This window comes from Chrysoperla carnea, chromosome 3 (genome assembly GCF_905475395.1).
Source record: "Chrysoperla carnea chromosome 3, inChrCarn1.1, whole genome shotgun sequence".
Classification (NCBI taxonomy): Eukaryota; Metazoa; Arthropoda; class Insecta; order Neuroptera; family Chrysopidae; genus Chrysoperla; species Chrysoperla carnea.
The window spans coordinates 60,212,806-60,237,578 of record NC_058339.1 but is presented as its reverse complement, the minus strand read 5'-3'; the positions used below and the strand labels follow the sequence as shown (position 1 = coordinate 60,237,578).

The following is a 24,773-nucleotide window of genomic DNA, read 5'->3' as shown; positions in this document are numbered from 1 at the left end:
TGATTTTGACCCCCTTCAAAAAGTCGGATTAACTCAAAATTTGACAAGCTTATCAAGAATGAATGACAATACAGTAATTATCGTGATGCGTTTATTTGATTACCGTAATCAGGATTTTCAGGAATAACGATTTCCATATAAGAAAATATATACATTTATTTGCGCTCCCACCATATCTATACTGATTTTTTTATAAATATTTAAAAGTCTAAAAAACTAAAAAAAATACAAAATAAATAATAGTTTAAAAAAATTAAAAAACATGCTTTCGTTACTAGCTGAACTAACTGGTAGAAAATAATTTCTTTAAATTCAAAAAAATCATTTTAGCGTAAAACAGCGTGGGGTGCTTTTTAAGATATTTTATAATGGCTTTACTTTTACTAATAATTACAATAATTGAAATTTAGTACCCCAAGAATTTTTTACGAAAAAATGATCTATTTTTTAGTTACTGGCATTTAGTATACAAACAGTGTATACAATTTTGTATAAAAAGAACAAAGTAAGGCTTATACATTCACACAAATATTTCACTTTTATTTGATGAGGACAACGAATGTCGAGTTCATAAATCGGATTATGTCTATATATCGTACGTAGGTATAATGTATTTATGGTGGGCGATGATATATTACATACATTATTATATTTTTATTCCCTATCAAATACACAATTAACGAATTGTACCTAATAGTTCCCCTCTATTATAGAAGAGAATATCATTCATTTTTGGGGAATAAAACTGAATTTCATAATAGTTATTATTTTATACTACATTTAATCTTATAATAAATAAAATCGTATCCTGTTTATCGGAGAAGTAACAGGGTAGGATACGTCCTAGACCAAATATCTAGGGGACGTATGTTCAAGTCCCGATTTATGTGTAATTTTTCCGTTTCTTTCTATTTGTTTAGGTGAAAATGTGGTTTTTTAAAAATGATGAATACATATTTGAAACTTCGTGATTGACATCCTTTTGATTTTTCGAAAAGGCTGCGTTTTTAAATGAGCATGAGCACGTCATCTTTAAGCTATCATTTTGAAAAAACGTAGAAGGGAATTTGTCGGACAACATGATCACTTGATATAATTAATAATTATTAAACAATTCAGCAAAAGTGTACGTATTCAAAAAATATTTTATTGTTTAATAATTATTAATGTTATCAAGTGGTCATAGTATCCGACAAATTTTCTGCTGTTTTTTTTTTTCAGAACGATAACTCAAATATGACGTAATCGTGCTCATTTGTAAACGCAGACTTTTGGTAAAAAATCGTCGAGGGAAGTTTGGGAAGACTCATCAAAATGAAGCCACTGACGAAGTTTCAAGCATTTATCATTTTAAAGAAACCCGTGGTGTTCTACGTTCAAGATTGTATAGTCTCGTCCTCATATTCGGTTGAAGTGGCGATTTTGAAGAGTTAAGAGTTATTGATGTTCAATTTTTTAATAAAACTTTTTTTGTTTGTTTCAGGTATGTTCAATGAATTACTATCAAAGATAATCACTTGCTAGATGTCCGATATCTACTCATTTTATGTCAGTTTTCGGGTATGTAAAGATAATAATAATTATATTTATTTAATTAAGCTATTAAACAAGTTTAAAAGATAAAAACATGAGACAACCAACTGGCAATTGCGAATATTTTACAAACTTATAAATTTTTAATCGAACATACATTCAATCATTTTAAGTAAGTGGTTCCTTAAAGGTTATATCTCGCCTTACCCAACGACATTGACATATTATCTTTAACAGGTAAGTCTCTACTCTTTGTTCTTTGTCATCTGCACCTGTTGCCGAGAATTGGAATTGGAAATTTGGTGGCATTTACCCTATTTTACAATACTTAAATCCCTGTACCTACGATTGCTAGATCTCATGTTTTATCGTAATATCTCGTGCTTTAAGCATCCTTCACTTCTACCTTTTTTTTTAAATCTACTGTTTCTATAAGGACTTTCTTAACACAGTACTGAACTTATTGTTCAATATGTCCGAAATTAAAAGTTCATTTTTTAAAGGATAATTTTGAAATCGATTAAATGTTTTATTTCTGATTTACACAAGTCAGCTTTTAGGGTAGTTTAGTTTAATATTACAAAAATCGAGTTTGTATAATGATTGGATGTATAGTTTTGAGATTAGCTTCAAAATCACATAAGAGTTGTTTCGAATCGTTTTCCTAGCAATTTCTTAAAAAATACTTATCTTATAACAGCATCTCTAATTTTTAATTTTGATGTGAATAAGTTGCTAAAATTTACTCTGGCCCTTGAACTAGAAACACTTCTCATAAAAATTTTGTATGATACGAAAATTAAAGTTTTTATTTCAAAAACTAATAACTACTTCCACTTTGTATAATTAAAGAACTCTAAAGCACATTTGCTCTCCCATCCCCCTTATCATAAAGTATAAAATATTTTTATTGAATCTTGAATTTCCACACATGACTTCTTGCATGAACTTTACTAATTGATGTTAAAAATACAGTTTCTTCAAACACTTGTGAATGTACATGCATCGTGGTATGGATTACACTGTAAGAATAAATTACTATTCATAAAAAAATATAGCAATAGGGTATTCTACTTTTTTGAAAGAGTACTTCGAAATGTTGATTTTGCTACTAAAAAGCCACCAAAAATTTATTTCGAAAAAATACACACGCTTTCTTGCCAATAACTTAAATTAAATTTTAAACCTTTTTTAAACTGTCAAAAACGCGGGCATCCAATTTGATGACGTAATATCGGTATCATTATACGAAATACACAAATAAGTTTGACAGATATATTCATAGACAACTGATTATAATAAATATCAATATGAGGCACTGACTTGATACCAACTCCTACTTATATACTGATTTTCAACCCTCTAACTCAATTTGGAAGGATCGGACTGTAGAAATTAGAAAATTCTTGAAAAAATCTATTTTCGCAGCAAATTCGTTAATTACCATTTTTTAGAGTGTAGGCAATACATATTTCCTAGGTCAGGGGTGGCGTACCTTTATGCATCAACATGTCATTTTTTCTAAAGAAATGTTTAATGAGGCCATAGACAAGTATGACTATTTTGTCAATGAAATTGACAATTATACTATGCAAAACAAACTATATGTCATAAAAAATTGTAATTTTGTGATTGATGGTGTGACCAAAATATTTTTACGCGTGCCATTGGTTTACCATCCCTGACCTAGGCTAAATAATATTAGCAGATGTACATGAAACAGGTAGTGAATGAATTGTGCAGTAGTGAACACTTTACAGTGTTGTAGCTAGTAGGTTACAGCACTGTAACTACTGCTAATATGAATGTTTAATTTAAAACAAAGAAATAATAAGTAATCAAATATTAATAACACGCCATTGAATGAAGTATGTAGAATAATTGAAGTAGTCACAATAGTGTACCTACCTAGTACATTAAACTACATACTGTATATACGGTAGATATTTATAGTTGGTTTGAAAATATCAACAGATTCTTCGAGATATAAGTCTTTCATTCTATTTCATTAAATGAATGGTGGAAAATATTAAAAGGAAGTTGATTTAAACACAAAACCGTTTGAATTAACCTAAGTCTCAACCCTCGAGAGAAAAAATGACCGTGCTTTAAATTACCAAAGTCATACGAATTACGTGACTAACGTGAGCTAACCCATGGCAAGCAAAGTTGATATTCTTTGAGCTAAGCCTTCCAAACTAAATGCGTTTTCTACTATTGTTTCCACTGCGGGCGGACAAACTTTCAAGTACTCATCAAGTAATTTTTATCCAAAGCGGAGAATTGCATGAAATCTAACAATTTTTTCAATAATTAACGATTAAAATTACTTAAAAAAGTGACAAGTTGTTTCAAGTAATTAGTATTTCATCTTTAAAAATCAATATTGTTACAAAGAATGGAATAGTATTTTATTTACATAGCTGCCTCGGACGAAAATGCAGAATCCCATTCTGATAAATTAGTAAATTTTTAATAGGAGCCACTATGTCACTCAATCATTCCAAGCCTTAAGCAAAGCCTTAATCGTCTCTGAATTAATAATATTTACCATTGATTGCTATAAATCCAATAAGTAGTGAGTTGCAATATTACATATTTAAATATTTGATAAATGAAGTTACTGAGCATTTTAATGTATTGAAATATTGATTTAGCGCCGCAGATTTGTTCTAAATAAGTTCTATATGTATATTAACATTATATTATTTTTCGCTAAATTCGGCCCTGCACACAACGAATATCGATTCATATTGTTCACCATACATATAATACCTAATTTCCATCCTTTGAAAAACAGTCTTGCATGCATTGAAACTGTACTTATTAAGGTAGTCCGACTGTTGGAGTAATTAAGGTGAATGTTCATTTCTTTGATAGATAATTGTTCAAAGTCCCTTGATTACAATAAACACAGTTTTGGGGCATTATTTTGAATTTTAAAATTGTGATTTTGAACACAGTACTTTATGGTAGAAATCACAATAATGTTAATTGTACAAACATTAATTGCTGATGGAGCTTCAAAAAAGTTTTCATCATAAGAAAATTTATTGCAGATTCTGTTTATTCAAAAAAAACTTTACCTTACGCCGCTTTCCAAAAAGAAAACATAAAAATCTTTGTTTTTATCTTATTACATTTACGTCATACAATTCTAGTAACGAGTTGACTAGTAACGTTGGGGATGCTTCAAATAATACAGTCCAAAGTGTAATTCAATAGGGAACATTCATATGCTTTTTTATATTTTTAATTCTTTGTTTACACCGTTATAACATAGTAAAAATTATAAATACTGTTTAAAAATGCGTTAAGTGTAAGAAAATATTTAAAATACAGAATAATTTTGAGATGTTTAAACGCAGTCTTTTGGCGCTCTCTGTTGATGACGTGACCTGTCAATTGGTGACAGTTCAATGTATTTTACACTTTAAAAAAATGAATTTACAACACAGAATTTACACTCTTTATTATTAAGTTTTCTAATTAAAAGTCGTATAACAATATAACTCAATGTAGTACTATACAAAATATAAGTAATTAATACCATACAATATGTCAACGAATTTGAAAGCCAATACTATGAGGTTATGTCAGTTTTAAAATTTCCGTTTGAGAAATTTTGAATTTCTCTCACTGAATTTGCACTTTTATTAATTAATTCTAAGTAATTAAAAAGAGATTAATTACTAAAATAATTTTTTAGTTGAAATGCCCAGCCAATAAAGTTATGGAAAAAAAATATTTGAACCAAATTTAAATTTCATGAATATTCTAGTTTGTATTTTTGAAAAACCTATAGACATATACTTGCATGATCTACTCTGTTACATTATGTTTCATATATAAATAAAAAACTTATATATAATGTACAACATTATACATGATGATGTATGACCTATATTCTTAAAACAATTAATACTTACATACTTTATTATTGTGTTTTATTTAAATCAATCTGGAAACAAAAAAAAATCACTTTATTATGTTATAAAACGTGAACATGTATAAATTCAATAATGTTTTGTTTGGCATGTGTAGAAATTATTTCTTTTGATTTCAATGATATCTATATTTCTTTTATGATTATGTTATAATATTTGATATTTGTGATTCTTTTATTAATAACATTCTTGTCTCATGTGTGTCTTATGCTTTATGATTAAAAATATTATAGGATTCTTTTATTTAACAGTCGAATATAGATGACAAAGAAAAAAAATTAGCTTGACAATATCGATCTTATATAAATAAATCTAATCTCTATTATTATAAATACTAAAGTAAGCATGTTTGTTTGTTTGTTACGATTTCATGCTAAAACTAGCGAATGGTTTTTAATGAAACTGTACAGCAATATAGCTCATACTTCAGAATAACACATGAGATATTATTTATAAAGATCTATTGATAAAAAAAACAAAACAAAATTTAAAAATTAATTTAAATTGACATTACCATATATTACAGACTTCTGTAAAAGTAGTCATTTGACATTACCATAAATCCCAGATTTCTGTAAAAATAGTCAATATATATTATTTCACGGGAATCTATTCTGATATACTCAATGAATAATTACTATTATACATTTAAAAAAAATAGAAAACCATACATATATTTTACCTGTGTAAAACAATCCTTACCATTATTTCGAGTATTATATAAAGGGGATAAGCGAGCAATCTTTATTAATCTTTACTTTTAAAACGAGCGAAGCGGATGGATATCACTCTAGTCTTAAAAATTATTATAAATTATAATTATAAATGTGAAAGTAACTCTGTATGTCTGTATGTTACGCAATCACGCCTAAACTAATGAACTGATTTAAATAAAATTTGGTATAGAGACAGTCTAGAGCTTTAGAAAGGACATAGGCTACTTTTCACTGCGAAAAAGGCTGTAAGGGTTTGAAATAGGGGGTGAAAATTTTATATGGAAATTTCGTCTTTTTTAAGCTAGAAACAAAATTTATTTTTTAAGCTTTTGATTGGAGATAAATAAATACGGCATTCTAAGTTTGTGAAATTTTTACCCTAAAGGGGGTAAAAATAGGGGATGAAAGTTTTTATGTGAAGATTTCGGCAAAAAAGCTTATGGCCTAAAAAAAAAAAATATAGAAGGAATGCAGAGAATTGCGGAAGCATTACAAAATGTGGAACTGAAATTAACGCGATAATGTCAAATAGGTGTTTACTTAGAAAGGAGAAAGCAACAGAAAAGATGTACTAGGTCAGAGCCTTCAAAATATAGGTGTTGATAATAAGTACTTATACGATTTGAAAAATTATTTCACGTATAGAAAGCTTCATTATCAGTGAGTAACATACGCTGTTTTCACCGAAAAATTAACGTTCCGCACCAAAATAGTGAAGTAAACGAAATTATGAACAAAAGGAGGACACGGCATATGAAGTGAAGGTTATAACACAATAATCTTGTATTTAAAATTAAAGTTGCCCAGCGAAGCGGGTAGTTCACAGATAGTATTATATAAATGAAAGAAAACTTAAATGCGTTTTCATATTATTAAAAATACGCAATAATTAAATAGATTAAATTAGATAGAATAGATGAAATTTATTTTTATGAATTTTAGTTACTTTTGAGGCATGCAAGACTGAGATAATATAATATTAATTAATATAAATTTAAAAAGACAAAATTTCTGTTCATATTACGCAATGTTTAATTTTTGAATTAGTTTCAATTTTTTGTGGATAGAGTCTTGTCATCTTAATACTAGTTTATACTTACTTAATTGTGGAAAATTATTCATTCCAAGGAGTTTTCGTTTCGATCGTTTATTATCTCAATGCATTTTGATTAAGTATTCCAAAATTTAGCAAGCATATTTAAAAAAATTTTTGATAACCATTTCTTCAATCTTCTTCATCTTACAACATCTACAAACAAGAATAATATCGTTTAAATCTGTATTTTATCCATTATTTTTCAATGTTTTTGTCGAACGACATAAAATTTATTTTTTAATGATTTTTTTGGTTCAATCCGTTTATCATGTATTGCCAACTTACTCATGGTTGAGAAATACTGCTTATACTTTTGATATTGTGTACAAAACATCGTAAATTTGTTTTGAAAATTACATACCTCGTGAAAAATTTCCTTTTACAAATATACATAACCATTATTCTGTATCGTTGTTTTTCCACGAGCACAATTAATTAACTGATGTATTCAAATTGGCATTGAGATGTCAAAATACTTTATTTTTTGATTCGTATACTGAACGAAGTTATACCACACTTGAACGCTGATGGTTCTGAAGTAAAAAATTGTATTCTGAATAAAATTACAATTAAATTAGAGAAAGCATTAATTGCACTTAAAAGAACAAATTTTAGCTAGTGTTACTATTAATTTGTATCTGAGAACTCAATTCATTAATTCTTTCTCTATGTTGATGGTTGATGTCTAAACCAGCAATTTTGAAATTTGTATTTAGGTGTATATTTATTAATTATTATTGATAGTTGGGCTACCAGAACCAAAAGTAGTGATAAGGGTCCGGGCCAAAACCAAATTTAGGAGCCCGATCTAAAAATCACTCGGAAATAGTCATGATATTCGACATTACTCGCTATGTTATACAAGCGCAGGTATAATTCAACAGGTGATGCCCATTGTGGTAGGAAAAGTCAATCCTACCTCTTAATATATTACATTTGGCAGTGGTTTCAACAATTTCTCCAGTTTTTTTAGGAAATAAAAGTCACTGAAGTGATTATTTAAAACTGGTATTAGAATTAGGTATGAATGAAAAACACATTTATATTCTTAATTTAGGTATGTAGTACCATAATACCACTCTCCGAGGTTGCTAACACTATTCTAGACGAGAATATAGTTCACAATCAAGATAATATAATAATTTTTTAAGTGCTTAGATTTAGATACATATTTAACATAAATCAATTCACCATGGGAACTGATTCTAGCGCTGTCTAGTGGTAGAAAATAGAAATTGAATTGTTTAATTATATTTTGATAATGAGTGAAATAAAAAAAAAAAATTATTTAAACTATGTGATGTGATTTATTTCTGTTGAAATTTGACTTGTCATAGTCAGCTTCTATTTTCTACCACCAGGCAGCGCTAGAATCACTTCCCATGGTGAATTGAAGTGAAGTTTAAATAAAATTGATATTAGAAAGAAGTTTTCATGTCAAAAATCAAATAACCTTTTTGAAATTGAATCCTAAATAATTTAAATCAAAAAAATAGTTTCCATCATTTCATGAAACAAACAACAGCTATGACAATTGATAACATACCTACATGGTGAATTTTTTTTCCCCTGATGTGATCATTTGAAATCCAGTAATGTTATTTATTATGGAATGCATAAAATGAATGTATCAGCGGTGGTATTTTTCCGGTTTTTTTTTCGTTATTGTTTTGTTTGTATACAAGTATTCAGTTCTTCTATAACTAAGCGATCATCATTATATCGCATGTAGAAAATCTATAATTCTATACATTCATATTTATATCTAAAATACGATAAAATGTTGGAATAATTTGATATCTTTTGTTCGTATTTTACATTTAAATTAATAATTTTTGAAATGGAAATTTTAGTTTGAACAAAAATTGTTTTATATTTGTTGGCCAATCGATTGTTGTAAATATGAATAAATTAATTATTATTCATATTTTTTTCAATATTTTCATTTATAATACGCAGGTATGCATTTTTTTCTGGTTCTATTTACTTATTCGATTTTTATTTTTTGTTTTCATTTTTCACTAAGTTGTGTGTTGGTATTGGTCTTAACGTGATCTGTTGAGACCTTTAGTTATAAAGTAGCAAGAAACTAAAGAAACAAGACGAAACGAGAAAAGTAAGTACTAGACGAGGCAATAGTTAAAATCTCGATTTTCGATAAATATTCGAGAAATAAACGATATATACTCGATATAAAAACGACAGTAGTCTTTTTCAATCTCTTTATTTTACTCTGGGTACCAAAAAATTTTTTTTTTTTTTTTTTTATAATAACCGTCATTTTAACTTTTTTTTCCTCTTTTCTTAAAATAGAACTCTTCACAGAATCAGAAAACTATACCAATGGTACAAACCTTTAGAAACATTAAAATTTTCATCTGTAAAATCGCTACGAGCTGATTCAAGAAACGTGCTACTGCCGTTTTGGATTGCCTCGCGCCCAATCTTAGTACATAGACCTTGCATCATACTTATGAAAAATAGATTTCCCTCAAATCTCTATTATTTGAGAAATGTGTGTTTTAGGGGACTAAACCGAAGGTCTCCATGACTACAACTCAAAATTTTTCATTTGTTCAATTTTTAATAAACTAAGAATTTAGAAAAAAGATTTAATGTCACTTTCGAGATAGACCCCTTTCTATAATTGGTCGTTATAATCTTATTAAAGAAAGGAAAAATTATCGATGTATTTCTGGTCTTAGCGATAATTCGTACGCGTGATTAGACCCCTTTATATAATTGGTCGTTATAATCTTATTAAAGAAAGGAAAAATTATCGATGTATTTACGGTCTTATCGATAATTCGAACGCTTGATTTCCGCGATGATAATAACAATTAAAGTCTATAACACCTTCAATCACCCATATGTTTAATTAATTTGTGAAAAGGTTAGTTATCTATAATTTTCATAAAAATGCATTATTTAATTTCAATAAATAATTAAATATTTCAATAAATATTTATTACCAATTGGTTTTGTGTTTTTCAACAAATAAATTTTTATTTGCTATTCATATTTATTTTTACAGAGCATCGGTGTGGTTAAAACTGTTGATTTTAAATTGAAATCGTTTCAATTAACAAATGAATCATCGCCAACAAGTGATTTAAACCTGAATAATTTTAAACTTACAAAATTTAATCGAACTATATTTCTGGTCAATGGAATGGTTACCTTGAATTTGTCACCAGAAAAACAATCACAAGCAGAAGTAAATACAAACATATTAATTTTTTATTGAAAAAGTTCACGTTAATTCGTTTTGATCGCCTTGATCGTTCGAGTATTGAATGTTTAACCCTTTAAATGGAAAAGGCGAGCTGAACTCGTTCGTACTTTCGTTAGAAAAGTAGTTCCAGACAAGTTCAGTTCGTTTGAAGCAAACACAAAAATATTTCATTAAATTTACATTAAATGATAACACAAATTAAAATTTTAAAGCCCCGATACAAAATCAGCATGCTAATCGATTGGTTTGTGGTATCGTAGCGGAAACTTATAAAAATCTTCTTTGTTAGCCGAGAGTTACAAAATCGTACTATTATTTTATAGATTAGTGTGATCCTAAGTCAGAGAAAGTCAAACGGATATCAAGAGTCTTCTTTAGTTCAGTTTAAAAAAGTCAACTATTGTAATTTTATTGACCAGACTTGGGTAAGACACAGTGTTGAACATTTTTATTCACATACAAATTTTTCTGAAACAAAATGTCCATTTACTCCTGTAAGTATAAAGCTATTTAAACAAAATTATGAAAACCGTCTAAAAATTTTATGAGATTTATAATTTTTTTAGGGAACATATTTTATTAAAGATTTTTACCCTGATTTAAGTAATCCGCCGGTAATCCCGAATGGACAGTATCGAATGGATATTCATTTTATATATGACAATGTTATAATAAACGGTGCACAAGCTGTTTTTATTGTTGAATTCTGAAATTTTTTTGCAGAATATTTCAAATTTTAAAAATAAAAAAAGGCTACAAAATTAAAGGTGATATTTGTTAATAAATGTAATTATTTTTTATTGCAGGATAATAAAAAAATATGTAAATAAATAACCACTTAGGATCATTTAGTAATTAGTAATCATTCCTTATAAAAAATTATGTTTAATTATTTTACTGCATTTGTGTAGGTACATGATGGCCATATTAATTTTGATTTATGATAACTTGCTTATTTATAATGCAAGAGATGGTATAAGGTCGATCTTCACCTATTTGATAACAAGTTGAGACATATTTTTTATGAAATTTTATTGATTTTTAAACTTGCCTATCATATTTTTCCGATCAAAAAGTGTTCATGGCCAGGGTTGCCAGATGTGGCGATTTTTCTGCTCCTAATCTGTGGCTCCTAAATAGCTAATGAGGCGAGATAATTTTATCGTTTGCCTACTGATAACCAAAGTTTCTATTTCCGTTTTTATAGATTTTTAAATTTTTAAGACTGTTTTCGAACAATAATTCTATCTCAAAAGTAAAATCTATGAATAAATAATTGTATTTAAATCGTAAATTATTTAAATAAAAGAAGCAAAAATTTATATATACGCATATTTCATTTAAATATTGGCGCTTACTTGAAGTACTACTAGCGCCGTATTACGATCATAAGAAACACAGCGCCGTAATTTGGCTACTTCGGGAAAAAATATCTGGCTAATTTGGCCACACACGCGCTCTGGCAAGGCGATTCGAGAAACAAATAATCTGGTAACACTGGTCATTTCTATTTTTAATTTAATTATTAATAATTAATTTTTTCCATGGACGATTTTTTTCAGGCAAGCCTATACCATTATTTTCGATATAAAATTATCTTTCTTCTGATACCAATTTCGATTGGCTAACAGATTGGTGCAGTTACTTATATTGACTTATCCGTTCATACTTGATGAGGTAACTTCACCAATCTGTTAGCTAACCGTAATTAGTATCAGAAGAAAGATTATTTAATTACGAAATTAATGGCATAGGCTTGCCTGAAAAAACCGTTCATGGAAAAAATTGATTAAAATTAATTAAATTAAAAATAGCCATTATATTATTCTTAACCTATTTTGTCATTTAAATAAATATTGCCGGTATGTCATTAATACCGTGAGTTAGATTACAGTGTTAAATAGCACTATTCTCCAAAAGTATTCTGGATATCACCAGTCAGTATGGACCTGACACCCATACTGACATGTTCCGATATATTATATTTCAAAATCAACTATATTTAAAATTTTATAGCAAATTAATGCCAGCGAAATGTGCTGAATATTTATTTATACTGGTTAACCACCCAGTGGATTCAATTTTTGTGATAGGTACGAAAATCCAAATAAAAATATTTTTTAATTGAAGACAATTGTTTAATAACATTTTTAGATTATGATAAGAAAGTTGTAGATAAATGTAAAATTGATTATTTTTAGAATTGCAACGTCCAACAATTTATTCTTTGAAACGAGTTTTTTTCAAAAACAACCATAAATGTAAAAAATTCAACTTATTCCTCAGAGTTTCATTCTTGCATTTTAAATCACATTATAATTACACAAATATTTTATGCAAATTGTAAAAAAAAAAGCGAAAGCAATTACATAACTTCCTTTTTTTGGAAATGAATTTTATTGAACTATTAAAAAACTATTAAAATATTATTATCTATTTTAAACATACATCATTATAGGAGGTATTCAACTAACATGTAGCTAATTTAAAGTCATAACAGAATATTATTCGTCATAATAAATAAATAATCTTATTCATAAAACTATCGAGTATCCGATGTCCTCTTATTATCCCTCAATAAATAACCTAAAATTTAAAAAACAAGCGTAAAGACGTAATAATGAACCATCTGTCCATTGTTACATTAATAAATACTTGTCCTTCCTTTTGTTTGCTTGCAGAATTTTATAAATGGGCCCAAATTTAAAATAGAAAATTGAGAGAAAATTCAAGGAAAACAAAAATGGAAGACAAGAACAGAAAGAAAATTACGTAAAGAAAGCCAATTTTCAAGTAAAATTGGCAAATTTATATATTGAGATAAAGTATTTTGTTACAGAACCTTCTATAATGTTGTCGTTTAAGTACAAAAATATATATTACTGTGTACAATGGCATTTATTTGCGCTTCCACCATAATTTTTTTGTTTACTTTGTTATTTATTGTGAAGCATGGTAAGAAATACGACGATGGCGTTGTTAAAAGTGTATCGGAAGTAGGTACTAACAAATAAAAATAAACAACTGACTGAGTTATATGTTGAAATACCATGTACAGACAGTGTTAATAAGGCAATCATTTGTTTTTTTACGTCATGTTAGTAAAAAAAGATAGCCACTCTTACACACGAAGTAATAATCTTTTTGAGCATCTTTCTTCTCACTTTTTCAGTGAACAAATTATAAAATAAAATTAATTTTCGCCATCCCGGATCAACAATGATGTTAACGAAAAAATGTTTCGAACAAAAGTTGTTTATTTTTTTATAAGCAATGGTTTATAAGATGGGTGCTACGGATCGAAGACCCAATTGACCTATGTTGCTCATTTACGAAATCGACGTCACTTTTTACGTCCTAAGTACGCTATAAAAATTTTAGCTTAATTTATCTTTTCATTTTTGAGTTATCGTGTCCGCAGGCGAACAGGCCAACAATCAAAATATAGACAGATAAGTTGATTTTATGAACAGCTATACCAAAATTTTGTTCGTAGCATCAATATTCTCAAGCGTTACAAACTTGGGACCAAATTTAATACACCTTGACATATTTCATATATACAGAAAAGTAGCGCAGAGTAGCACAAAGTTAGACGAAGAACAAGAACGTGGGGTTTCTCGCCTGTCCTTGACTCGCCCTTGCTATAAATGCAGGTTTTCGTACCCGAGTCAAAGGCAACACGAAGCACCCAGATGAGTACAGGCGAGCTTTATGTCTTATTTGTGTACTTCACTAGCTATTGTATCTAATATAAAACATTGTTGTATAATTAATGACGCGTAATTTCATAAAACATTTATTTTCAGCAAACAAAATAATTGTAGTAAATAATCGCAACAGCTGTTGCCATCTCGATGTTAGCCATAGTTTGACTTGCGTAAGTAAGAGTGAGTGGTGAAGTGAGTGCTTCACTTTGGCTATCTTTGCAAAGTATACTGGGCGAAGATTACTCTGCGAGAATGTGGATGATGGGCTAGACAGAATAAAAGAGAAGGTGGTCGGTCAGCTAGATAGTAAAAAATTAGATGAAAAATATTTTTATCTGTGCACAGTATCAATTGTTTCTGCTTTCAAAGATTTGACCTTGACAAAATGAAAATACTAAAAATAACTTTCAATAAATGATATTTAAATCAATAATAAATATAGTGTACAATTGATATTTGAACGTGTTTTCCATGTCATGTATCTGTCTATTCATCCATCATAGAATGTCTCCAACTCCAACCTATTATTATTTATTATTTAAAATGTTAAAGAACTCAACAAATAAAACAAGACTGGTTATTTAAAAATATGATGTGTATTACTTGATGTTACTTACTTTTGATATACATTGAATTTAATATAATGAGTATTGAGTGGTTTGTTGTCATCAGTCAAATCTAATAATAATGTTATAAACAGTGAACGAAGTTAGTAAGTCTTATTTATACCTATATAGTGAATGTATTGTTCACAAAGTACTATATGAAATCCGTCAATTCTATTTCATGTCTATGTTGAAATTAGGCTTTTGTCTTGATGTTGAATTTCAATGTATCTTTTGTTAAAATTTGAAAATGTGCGAGAATAGATGAGAAAGATCTGAAATCAAAATTAAAATCGATTAAGACGGTTCTATATACATTTTTCAATGGCGTAAAATTATTATTGAATTGGTGTGAAACTTTATTATTTTCTTAAGACTCTTCTTAAACATTCTTTGGTGGAAAAAAATGTTTATAAAGAACAGACCTTTTCCAGATAAGAATGGTAAAAGTTACAGTTGAATTTCAAGCACTGCGATTGTACCCTTTACTCTATCGATTTGAAATTTGGATATGTTATAGGTACTCATATTCTACCTACCCTGGACACTACCTGGAAGTTTAGTTCCAAGTTTGTAACGCTTAAAAATATTGATGCTATGAACAAAATTTTGTTATAAGTGTTCGTAAAATCACCTAATTAGTCCACTTCCGGTTGTCTGTTTGTTTATCTGTCGTCCGTCTGTCTATCTGTCGTCTGTCCTTCTGTCATCACGATAACTCAAAAACGAAAAGAGATATCAGGCTGAAATTTTTTGAGCGTGCTGAGGACGTAATAAGAGAGTTCGAGTTCGTAAATGAGCAACATAGGTCAATTGGGTCTTGTTTCCGTAGGACCTGTTTTTATTTCAAATTAAAATTTTATAATCCCATTTTGATCACTCTATTCTATGCTTTTATTCGCGCTTTTTCTGTACTACTGTCTATTAACGACTTATTTGAGAGAATTTGTACACAAGGTTTTCGTGAAAAACACGTTAAAAATTGGATTGAGGTCGTAAATAGACAATTTGCGTGTTGACGGATTTCATCGTTACCTTTGACATCCATAAAATAAATGTGTAAAACAAAGAGAACATGATAGAAACATTTGAATATTGTATTGACAAATCAAAATGCAAACAATACTACATCCTGTTTTTATTATGTATATTGTATAGAATGATAGAAGTTAACTAACTCGACTATGTTAGTGAATGTTCGTTGGTGTACGTAGTACATACGTACGTACGAACCGTACCTTCTATAATAATAAAATGTTAGTATCGCACGAGAGAGATATATTAAATTTGCGTTTCTTGCCTTTACTAGGCTATAACTATATTACTATAGTCATTTAAAACAGATCATTCAACTAAGCACTCAATAATATATCAAATAATGGAAAATTTTCAAAATATGTAGTGTTTGATGATTAAAATACAATAAAATAAGTTTTCTACATAAAAAAAGTTAAGTTAAAAGTTAGGGCAGTCACCTTAAAGTGAAAAAAGTGCGGCCGTTGTTTACAAAAACACTCAAATCGAAAACGAATCGGAAATAAACATAAACTAAATTCATGAAGGATAACAGGGTTTTCTTATTAATATAATTAATATATTAATTCAAATTTCTTGATTGCTTGCTATAGATATTTTTACTTTTATTATTATCAAGTTGGATTTTAAATGACATCAGAAATAAATGATTATAGTAATTTTAAAAATGATATTACTAAAAATAGTTGATTTTGAAGTTGAATTTGCTGCCTATTTTTCGTCTTAGACATTTTTTTTACCTGACAAAACAAGGGCATTCGTTACTCCTGAGACACCCCGTATATAATTCGAAGTATACTAAGTTTAATCACAAGTTTGCAACGCTTAGAAATATGCTACGAACAAAATTTTCGTATTGGTGTTCATAAAATCACCTAGAAAGTCCATTTTCGGATGTCTGGTCCGTGGACAAGATAACTCAAAAACAAAAAGAGATATGAAGAGTTTAAGTACGTAAACGATAAATATAGGTCAAAGTTTAGGGCCCGTAGGATCCATCTCGTAACCTGTTACAGATAGAACAAAAGTTCAAAAGTAAAAAATATTCTTATAAAAATAAAAAATTTTTATTTGAAACGTCTTTTCGTAAAAATCACTGCTTATCCATAAAATCGCAAATTAGAACAAAAATTTGATGTCTATTTTCTTCAAAACCGTAAAAGATTTCTAAATTTACAAGTAACTTCAACTAGTGCCATCAACATTTTCTATACAAGGTATTTCCACAATTAACTCACTCAATTGTTTGTTTTCACTTTCAAACTGTTTTCAAGATATTTTCAATGTTTTTTTGGGCAAAAAAAGCCACAAAATTTTATAATATTGGGGCCACTTTAAAGATGTAAACTATTTTTTACTGGATTCTCTGATCGGACGCTACCTACATATCATCAAAAGTTTACCATGAATCATCTATATATTATACGTATTTGTTTTGAGAGTAGTGAAAGTCCAAGATGATTGTACTACATAGTTAGTTAGCTTCTAGTACAGTAGGCTTCTACAGTGTATCTCTCCTGCTATTATATAAAATGCTTTTGTGTGTTATGTTTAAATATGCAAAATTACATTTATGACGATGATACATCCTACTGAAAACTAAATTCATGACTAAAATAACAAAAAGATTTTAAATTTATAATAGTTTTGTTTGTACAGTCAATCGTAAGTTGAATTCATTTATAGTTGCTCTGTATTCGCTGCTGTGTAGATCATATTCAAGATGGAATTTTATCTAATTTTATAAAATTACTACAATATAAAATCCAGGCTTTGTACACAAAAATCGTTTAGGCATTGTTTGTAAACAATGTTCTATTCCTGGTAAGAGAGTGAATTCCTATCTACAGTCGTATCAATGTTCTTCCGTGAGCTATAATCGACATGCTTTCGTAAAGTATGCCTTTCTTCGTGAATTACATTAAAGTTATCCTGAAAACAAAAAATTTAATTGGAAGACATCCTATAAATTGAAAAAATCCTATCAGTGGATATGACTGCCATGTCTTGATAAAAAGTGCATCTCTAAAAGATTTTTATTCTACTCTACATTGGTAGAGAGAACTAAAATAGAATAAAAACCTTTTAAAAGATACAACCTTTATCAAGAGACCACAGATGATCAGGAAATATTCTGGAAATCAGAGAAATCTTAGAAATATAAAATAAATCTTATGAACTATTTACCAAAATAAATTTTTTCTATTTTATCGAAAGATGGCGGTTTTTGATATTATTTAAAAAATAGAAAATTTTGTTTGTATTTTGAAGGTAAAGAAAATCTAAAAAACAACGGTTTATCACTAGGTGAGTAGTTCACAAATAATGCCGAAAACTTTCCAAAATATAAGGCTTCAATTTCGGACAATTTCATTTTCATAGAAAATATTCGACCAATTAGGGCCAATGGGGAATCGGACATAATTTTTTTAAATCACTTCAGATAAAGAATTTTCACTTCATGAATAGATAATTGAAGTTGGTTTCTAAAAATATTTATTAGTATGCAAGATATGAACGTTTAAAATTCCTAACTAAGCAAAGAGGAAGATACCCATTAATGACGTCATACGTAGTTATCGTCATAGAGATTACATTTAAAACTTTGTTTTGGTGAAAGGAGATAGAATGCGATCTTCGATTGCTTATAACTTCTTCGTTTTTAATCCATTTTAATTTCACATTTTGACATGGTATTAAGCCAGTTTTATATTTTTATGAGTAATATGACGAATTCGACATCAGAATTATCCCCTATTGCGACCGATTTTTGTATTTTTTGGTAAAACTTATTCCATAATTATTGATTTTTATCAAAGAGTATTGTGCAAAATTTCACACGAAAACCGGATGGATTTTAGACAATTATTTAGAAAATATTTGGATACTAATAGCTCCAGTTGATTTAACATTATTTATGAGCGGGATATGCAATTATCGTTTGCATATTTGAATTTTATTGCGTCCACTTATTATGGCCAACTGTTTCTTTTCTCTCCAACACGCATCACAATCGACCAGTAGATAAGATATATGAAAATTGTTTTTTCGTTAAGATAAATGGTTTTATGAAAATCGTAAAATACTCTATGAAAATTACTTTTCTATTGAAAATACACCCACTGTATATAAAAATTGCAATAAAAGAATCCTTCCTTTATATTCTTTGAACGTTTATCCGTAAAATTTAAAACAAAAAAATTTTTTGTGTACATACATACTCGCGAACGTACACCACAATGGATGAAGAAGATATGGTAGTGCAGTTATAACCTCTTTACTTATAAAATATATATATTTTTTAAACTATATAGAACGAAAAGTAGGCTTAAGACTTGACAGTTTATGAGGTTCATGAAGATATATACACCAACCCGTCCTGTACCGGCACAACGAACCCTATTTACATTTCATACTTATGTTACCCACACACAAGTTTGGATACTAATCGAAATAAAAATGTTCAAAGTTTTTCCAATCTCAATTTGTCTGTCCTGCAATTTTTTGTAACAAATTTGAACAAATAGAAAGAAACTTTTAAAAATTACACAGAAGTCGAGATTCGAACGTCCTTTAAATATTCAGTGTAGGATGTTAACGACCCTGTCGCTTTGTTTGTTCTATGTAAGTAACTCAATTATATGCAACTTCTTCGTATCTTGTTCTATTTGTATGTTTGTGTATATATCATACACAAACACTGCTCATATAAGTGATGAAACAAATTTTTATTATGAAAATTTATTTAAAGTACACAAAAATTTGAAACAAATGTAAAATAATAATAATAAAATTTCTAATGGGGTTTAACCTCCGTTTCTCTGACATATGCCTATAACAAATGTAAAAAACTAAAAAAATGTACCATGTTTATAACGGATTAAAAGGTATGAAATAATAAAAAGCTAGTAAAATACTTAAATAATAAAAAAGATTAGATACGAAAAACATGGGGCGCATGCAATTCATAACTATAAAAAGTGAAGTGTACATGCGCCCCATGTTTTTCGTTTCCAATCATACTTACTTAATCATAGTACTTTAATAGCTATTTATTATTTGGTACATTTTAGTCCATTATAAAAACATGATACATTAAAAATTTTTATTATTCTTTTTTTTCTGCTTTGTAGAGCTATGTGAATACATTGTCATCTAATTGTGACCTATGGTCCAAATTTCAGGTCTCGATTCATCGGGAAGCTAGTTTAAAATCAATTACCAAATTCCATTGAACCCTTAAGTGCGTTTTTCTTCATCTTTTTATCCTCCTTTTCGTTTTTCTTCTTCTTTTTTCACATTGTCATTCATTGTCATTTTATGAGCTATTGTCCAAATTAACGCCTCTAGGTCACCGAGAACTTGAAAAAATTTGGTTTAATACAAATATGGTAATTAATAAAAATATTTTAATTGTTAGCTCTTATCTGTGCTTTTTCTTGCAACAATCGTTAAGAATAACAACGTCTAATCGTTGTTCTGTTGCTCAGTAGAAATATTGTAAAAATTCAATTTTGCAAAATGTTAATTCTTACCTTAAACTTTGCATTGATTTGCACTCTACCATATTTGTTAAACCAATTTTAAATTTTACCAATAATTTTGCATAAAATCCTACCACCAAAATGCGTTGTTTAAAACTAAAAAAAGCCTTGAAATCGATTGCTTATGACATAGTCACGATAATCAAAATATAATGTGTCCTTATACTGTGTCTTTGCTGAATAAGTGTACCGAATTCGAGTGCAGATATTAGCATAAAACATACATAGTTTATATAATAATATATGAATGTTTACGGCCCTTATTTTTATCCTAAACAAAGGTTTACGTAGGTGGAGATGTTATTTAAGAAATATATCTATACAGAAGCACGTATATCATTTTTATGAATTTTACTAAGGCACCTAGGATAAACAAATTGTATATAAAATTTTGGGAAAAAATAATGTTTGTTTTCAAATGATATCCTTTTTGTTTAAACAATTATAATGCTTTTATAAAAATAGCTTGGAGGATATGGACCCATTTGTTTAGAATATTTTACAGAAAATATTTCAATTGCAGATTGTAATGACGTATACGTAAAGGGTCAAATAAAATTCTTTTATGCTTGGATTAATCATACGAATAAGTTCTAAAACTCTTTTCACAAGAGGAAATTTGATCCTCTTGTTTGAGTTATTGACGAGATATCAGGTATCAAAACATTCCAAGCCTCATATTTTCAACCTACAATTTTTTTCAGTTTCCTTTCTTGAAGAATTAGAATAAGTCTCTATGCTCTTTACTATAAAAACATAAATACTTCTTTGTTTCATTGTTTTAAACTGATGTTTGTTTCATTGTTTGAACTGTTTTGTGTAAATGCTCTTCTGTTTTTAATTTTCTTTAAATATAATTAATATTCCATTTTAAGAGTAATTGTAGTAGGAATTTTAAATATTTTTTGAAATATTGCTCTTGGTATACTTTAATCTAGGAAAAGATGGCCGGATTCCGATTCAAATAACTAAAAATGATTATATTGATAATGTTATATATGACTGACAGTACTTTTTGAATTGCTGTATAAGAAATAACTATTTTTTGTATTTGTTTGAAAATTAAATCGCCGTATATTTCTACTACTGAGCCTCCTAACACATTCTCGCGAAGTAGTACCAAATCAGGCAGGATCTTTTAGTTTCTTGCCGAACCTTGCACCGCCTTGTTCAACTCCTTGATCTCAACATTCTCGTGATTATTTGCGTAGTTATTTTCTACACGGTAAGAAATGCATGGCGCTTATTACAATACTGGTATGGTATATACAATACACTGTGTGTATTGTATCCATAGTTTATTGTAAATAACGCTATAGTTTTGTAAATAACGCCTTATGTATTGTAAATAACGCCATATATCATACCAGCATTGTAATAAACGCCATGCATTTCTTACCGTGTAATTGCAAGCAAAAATGTCTTAACCTAAATATTGACTTGTTAAGATTAACAGCTGAATAAACGTATTTCTTCAATTCAGTAGATTTTTTGATATTGAAACAACGTTCGTTTTAGCTTGACGTCCTAATTAACTTTATCCATGTCCTATATCATGATATTACATGTTGTAAGAATAAAAAAAACTCGATTTAAATTTTTGTTATTAAAAAAATAAAAGGCAAATAATGCCATAAAACTGAACATGGACTGGTGGGTTTGGTTTATTTCGTGGCATCAATAAAATATTGGTTGTAATGGTTTTGGTAACTGAACTTTATTTTTAAAAATATATTTTTATAAAAACTTCCTGGATAGAAACATAACATAAAAGTTTTCTGTTATTACTTATTACACAACATAAATTTTTCTAAATAATTTTATAACAAAGCCAAAGAGAGTGGAGGAGAAAGGGGGAGATAGGTATGTAGAAATAATCCGATTTATTTTACATCGGTTTTTATTTTTTGCTATAAATTCGTTATAAATATATTTAAAATATATTAAAAAAACTTATTTAATTTATTATAACTGATATAATAAATAAAATAAATAATGAGTTATTGTGTAGTAACACATATTATACATTGGTTTTCATTAATTTTATCTAAAATTAGTGTTTGGTTGCAAACCAACATTATATTCGTGTTGAATTTTATTAATACTTGAACATTATTTAAATAGCTTTGGATTTATTTATTATATTAGTACACTGTAAGAAATATTAGTATATTTACCAATAGGGTATTCTACTATATTTGAAAAAGTACTTCAAAATGTTGCTAATAAGAAGCCACCAAAAAGTTATTTCGGAAAAATACACACGCTTTCTTGCCAAAAACTTAATTAAATTTTAAACTTTTTTTAAACTGTCAAAAACGCGGACATCCAATTTGGTGACGTAATATCGGTATCATTATACGAAATAACACAAATAAGGTTGACAGATATATTTATAGACAACTAATTATCATAAATATAATTATTTATTATCTATGGATATATTATACCAAGCTGTCTACACTGAACTAACTGATGGTCTATGGTTCATACCGATATGACATCACATCAGGGCTTGCCCGCGTTTTAGGTCACGTGATATACAGTTTAAAAATAACGATTTTTAATTTTAATATTATAAAAGAAAAATATGCTTTTATGAGTCGAAATCAGGATATTTAAGTATATTTTTACATTAATTTTAACTTTTTTCAAATTTCATAATTTATTTTTCACTACCGAAAGTACCCTATTATTATTAGCAATTTTACAAAACACGTACCTTTTTCAAAATACAGATTATTTTTGGTAATTTTAAAGCAAGTTGCTGCAATAATAGCGTACTAAATTTGTTTTTTATTACTTCAAGTGAATAATTCTCACTGGACGTGCAGAAAAGTGAAGTTGGTTTACATTCCTAATTAAAAATAGAGGAAGACACAAGTGACGTCGCCGTAGAGATTACATATAAAACTTTGTTTTGTTAAATGGAGATGGGAAACCTTTAAATTCAATCTTTGATTATAACTTCATCGTTTCTTAATCAATTTTAATTTCACTTTCAAATTTTGTTATAGTATCCAGTCTAGTTTTACATTTTTTATGGGTTATATGGTCAATTCGACATCAGGATTATCCCCAATTCTATTATGTTTTTTTTTTTTAATTTTGTTAGATATATGTAAAAAAGTTGAGTAGCTCTTGCTATGATGTAACAGGTTGCTTGATATAAATGTTTCCAATTTCATAAATTACGATTTTATTTTTACTAAATCATTATATCGTACAGCTTGTACTTTTGCGTATGGTCTAAGTGTGTCCAATCCTAGGACAGTCACTTTAACCTTACCTTAACCTAACCCTACAGCTTGTAAAACTGAAAATTTCTTTAGCATTTTTATTAGTGTATATGTGAATGCATGGGTTTTTTGGAATGTAAAAATAGATATTATTACATATTTTTCTAAATATATAATATAATATATTTTTATATTGAATTGTTATTTTAAAACTGGAGATTTTTTTGTAGAGAAGGTTGTAAGAAAAAAAAGATATATAATTTCATGGACTCTTTTTTTTTCTATACTTCTTCGAGGCATTCGAATTATCGAAATGTTAAGAAATATTTTGTTTTATTAAAAGATTTTATGTAGTAGTTTTAATATTTCTGTAAAATTAATAATTTTTTTTCTTGTTACAGGTAAATAAAATTGTTTTTATTCAAAATCGTATTTCAAGAGCATGATTAGCGCGGGATGTGGGTATTGGGTAAGATAATATTTTCTAGTAACAATTCAAATTTCAAAAATAACTATTCTTGAATGCCTTTTTTCTCGTTAAGAAAAAAAAAAAAAAAAAATATATATATATATATATATATATATATATATATATATATATATATATATATATATATATATATATATATATATATATATATTTATATATATACATCAGTTATTTTAAATATTTATAAGCAAATCATCGAGATATTATCGAAAAAAATTACAATTTAAACATTATGGCATGGGAGTTGACAATGTTTTCGAGAGTGAATTTAAAGGTACTCCCAACGGTATGAGACTTATAGTACTTTTGGACGAAATTGTGAAAAAAGTAGTATTCACAGATAATAAAGGAAACGGTTCAAGAAATCACTCCCTAAGTATATGTAGGAATATATTTAAAAATTTTTGTTAAAGAAAAATCTCATATTTGGAACGGGAAGGTGGATAAGTTGAGGCAAAAAGAACTGAAGGCGCCTAACTCTTTAGTAATGAATTGTTAAAGATGGGAGTGAAATGAGTTAAATCACTTCCGAGATATGAAGGAAGTGATTTAACTCATTTCACTCCCATTCTTGAACCGTTTCCCTTATCATCTGTTCTTAAAGGTCTAAATTTCTAAACGAC

General features: G+C 28.2%; 2 protein-coding genes across 2 annotated transcripts in view; both read left to right on the top strand.

Moving 5' to 3' along the window:
- Positions 1 to 24,773, top strand: part of LOC123295523 (Krueppel-like factor 7) — an 832,728-nt gene that overhangs the window by 87,813 nt on the left and 720,142 nt on the right. The window lies entirely within an intron of this gene.
- On the top strand, positions 10,341 to 11,274 carry LOC123295524. The gene is made up of 3 exons (XM_044876904.1): positions 10,341 to 10,509; positions 10,851 to 11,021; positions 11,094 to 11,274. The coding sequence occupies exons 1-3, from the start codon at positions 10,465 to 10,467 to the stop codon at positions 11,235 to 11,237; spliced, it is 360 nt and encodes a 119-aa protein (XP_044732839.1). The 5' UTR covers positions 10,341 to 10,464; the 3' UTR covers positions 11,238 to 11,274.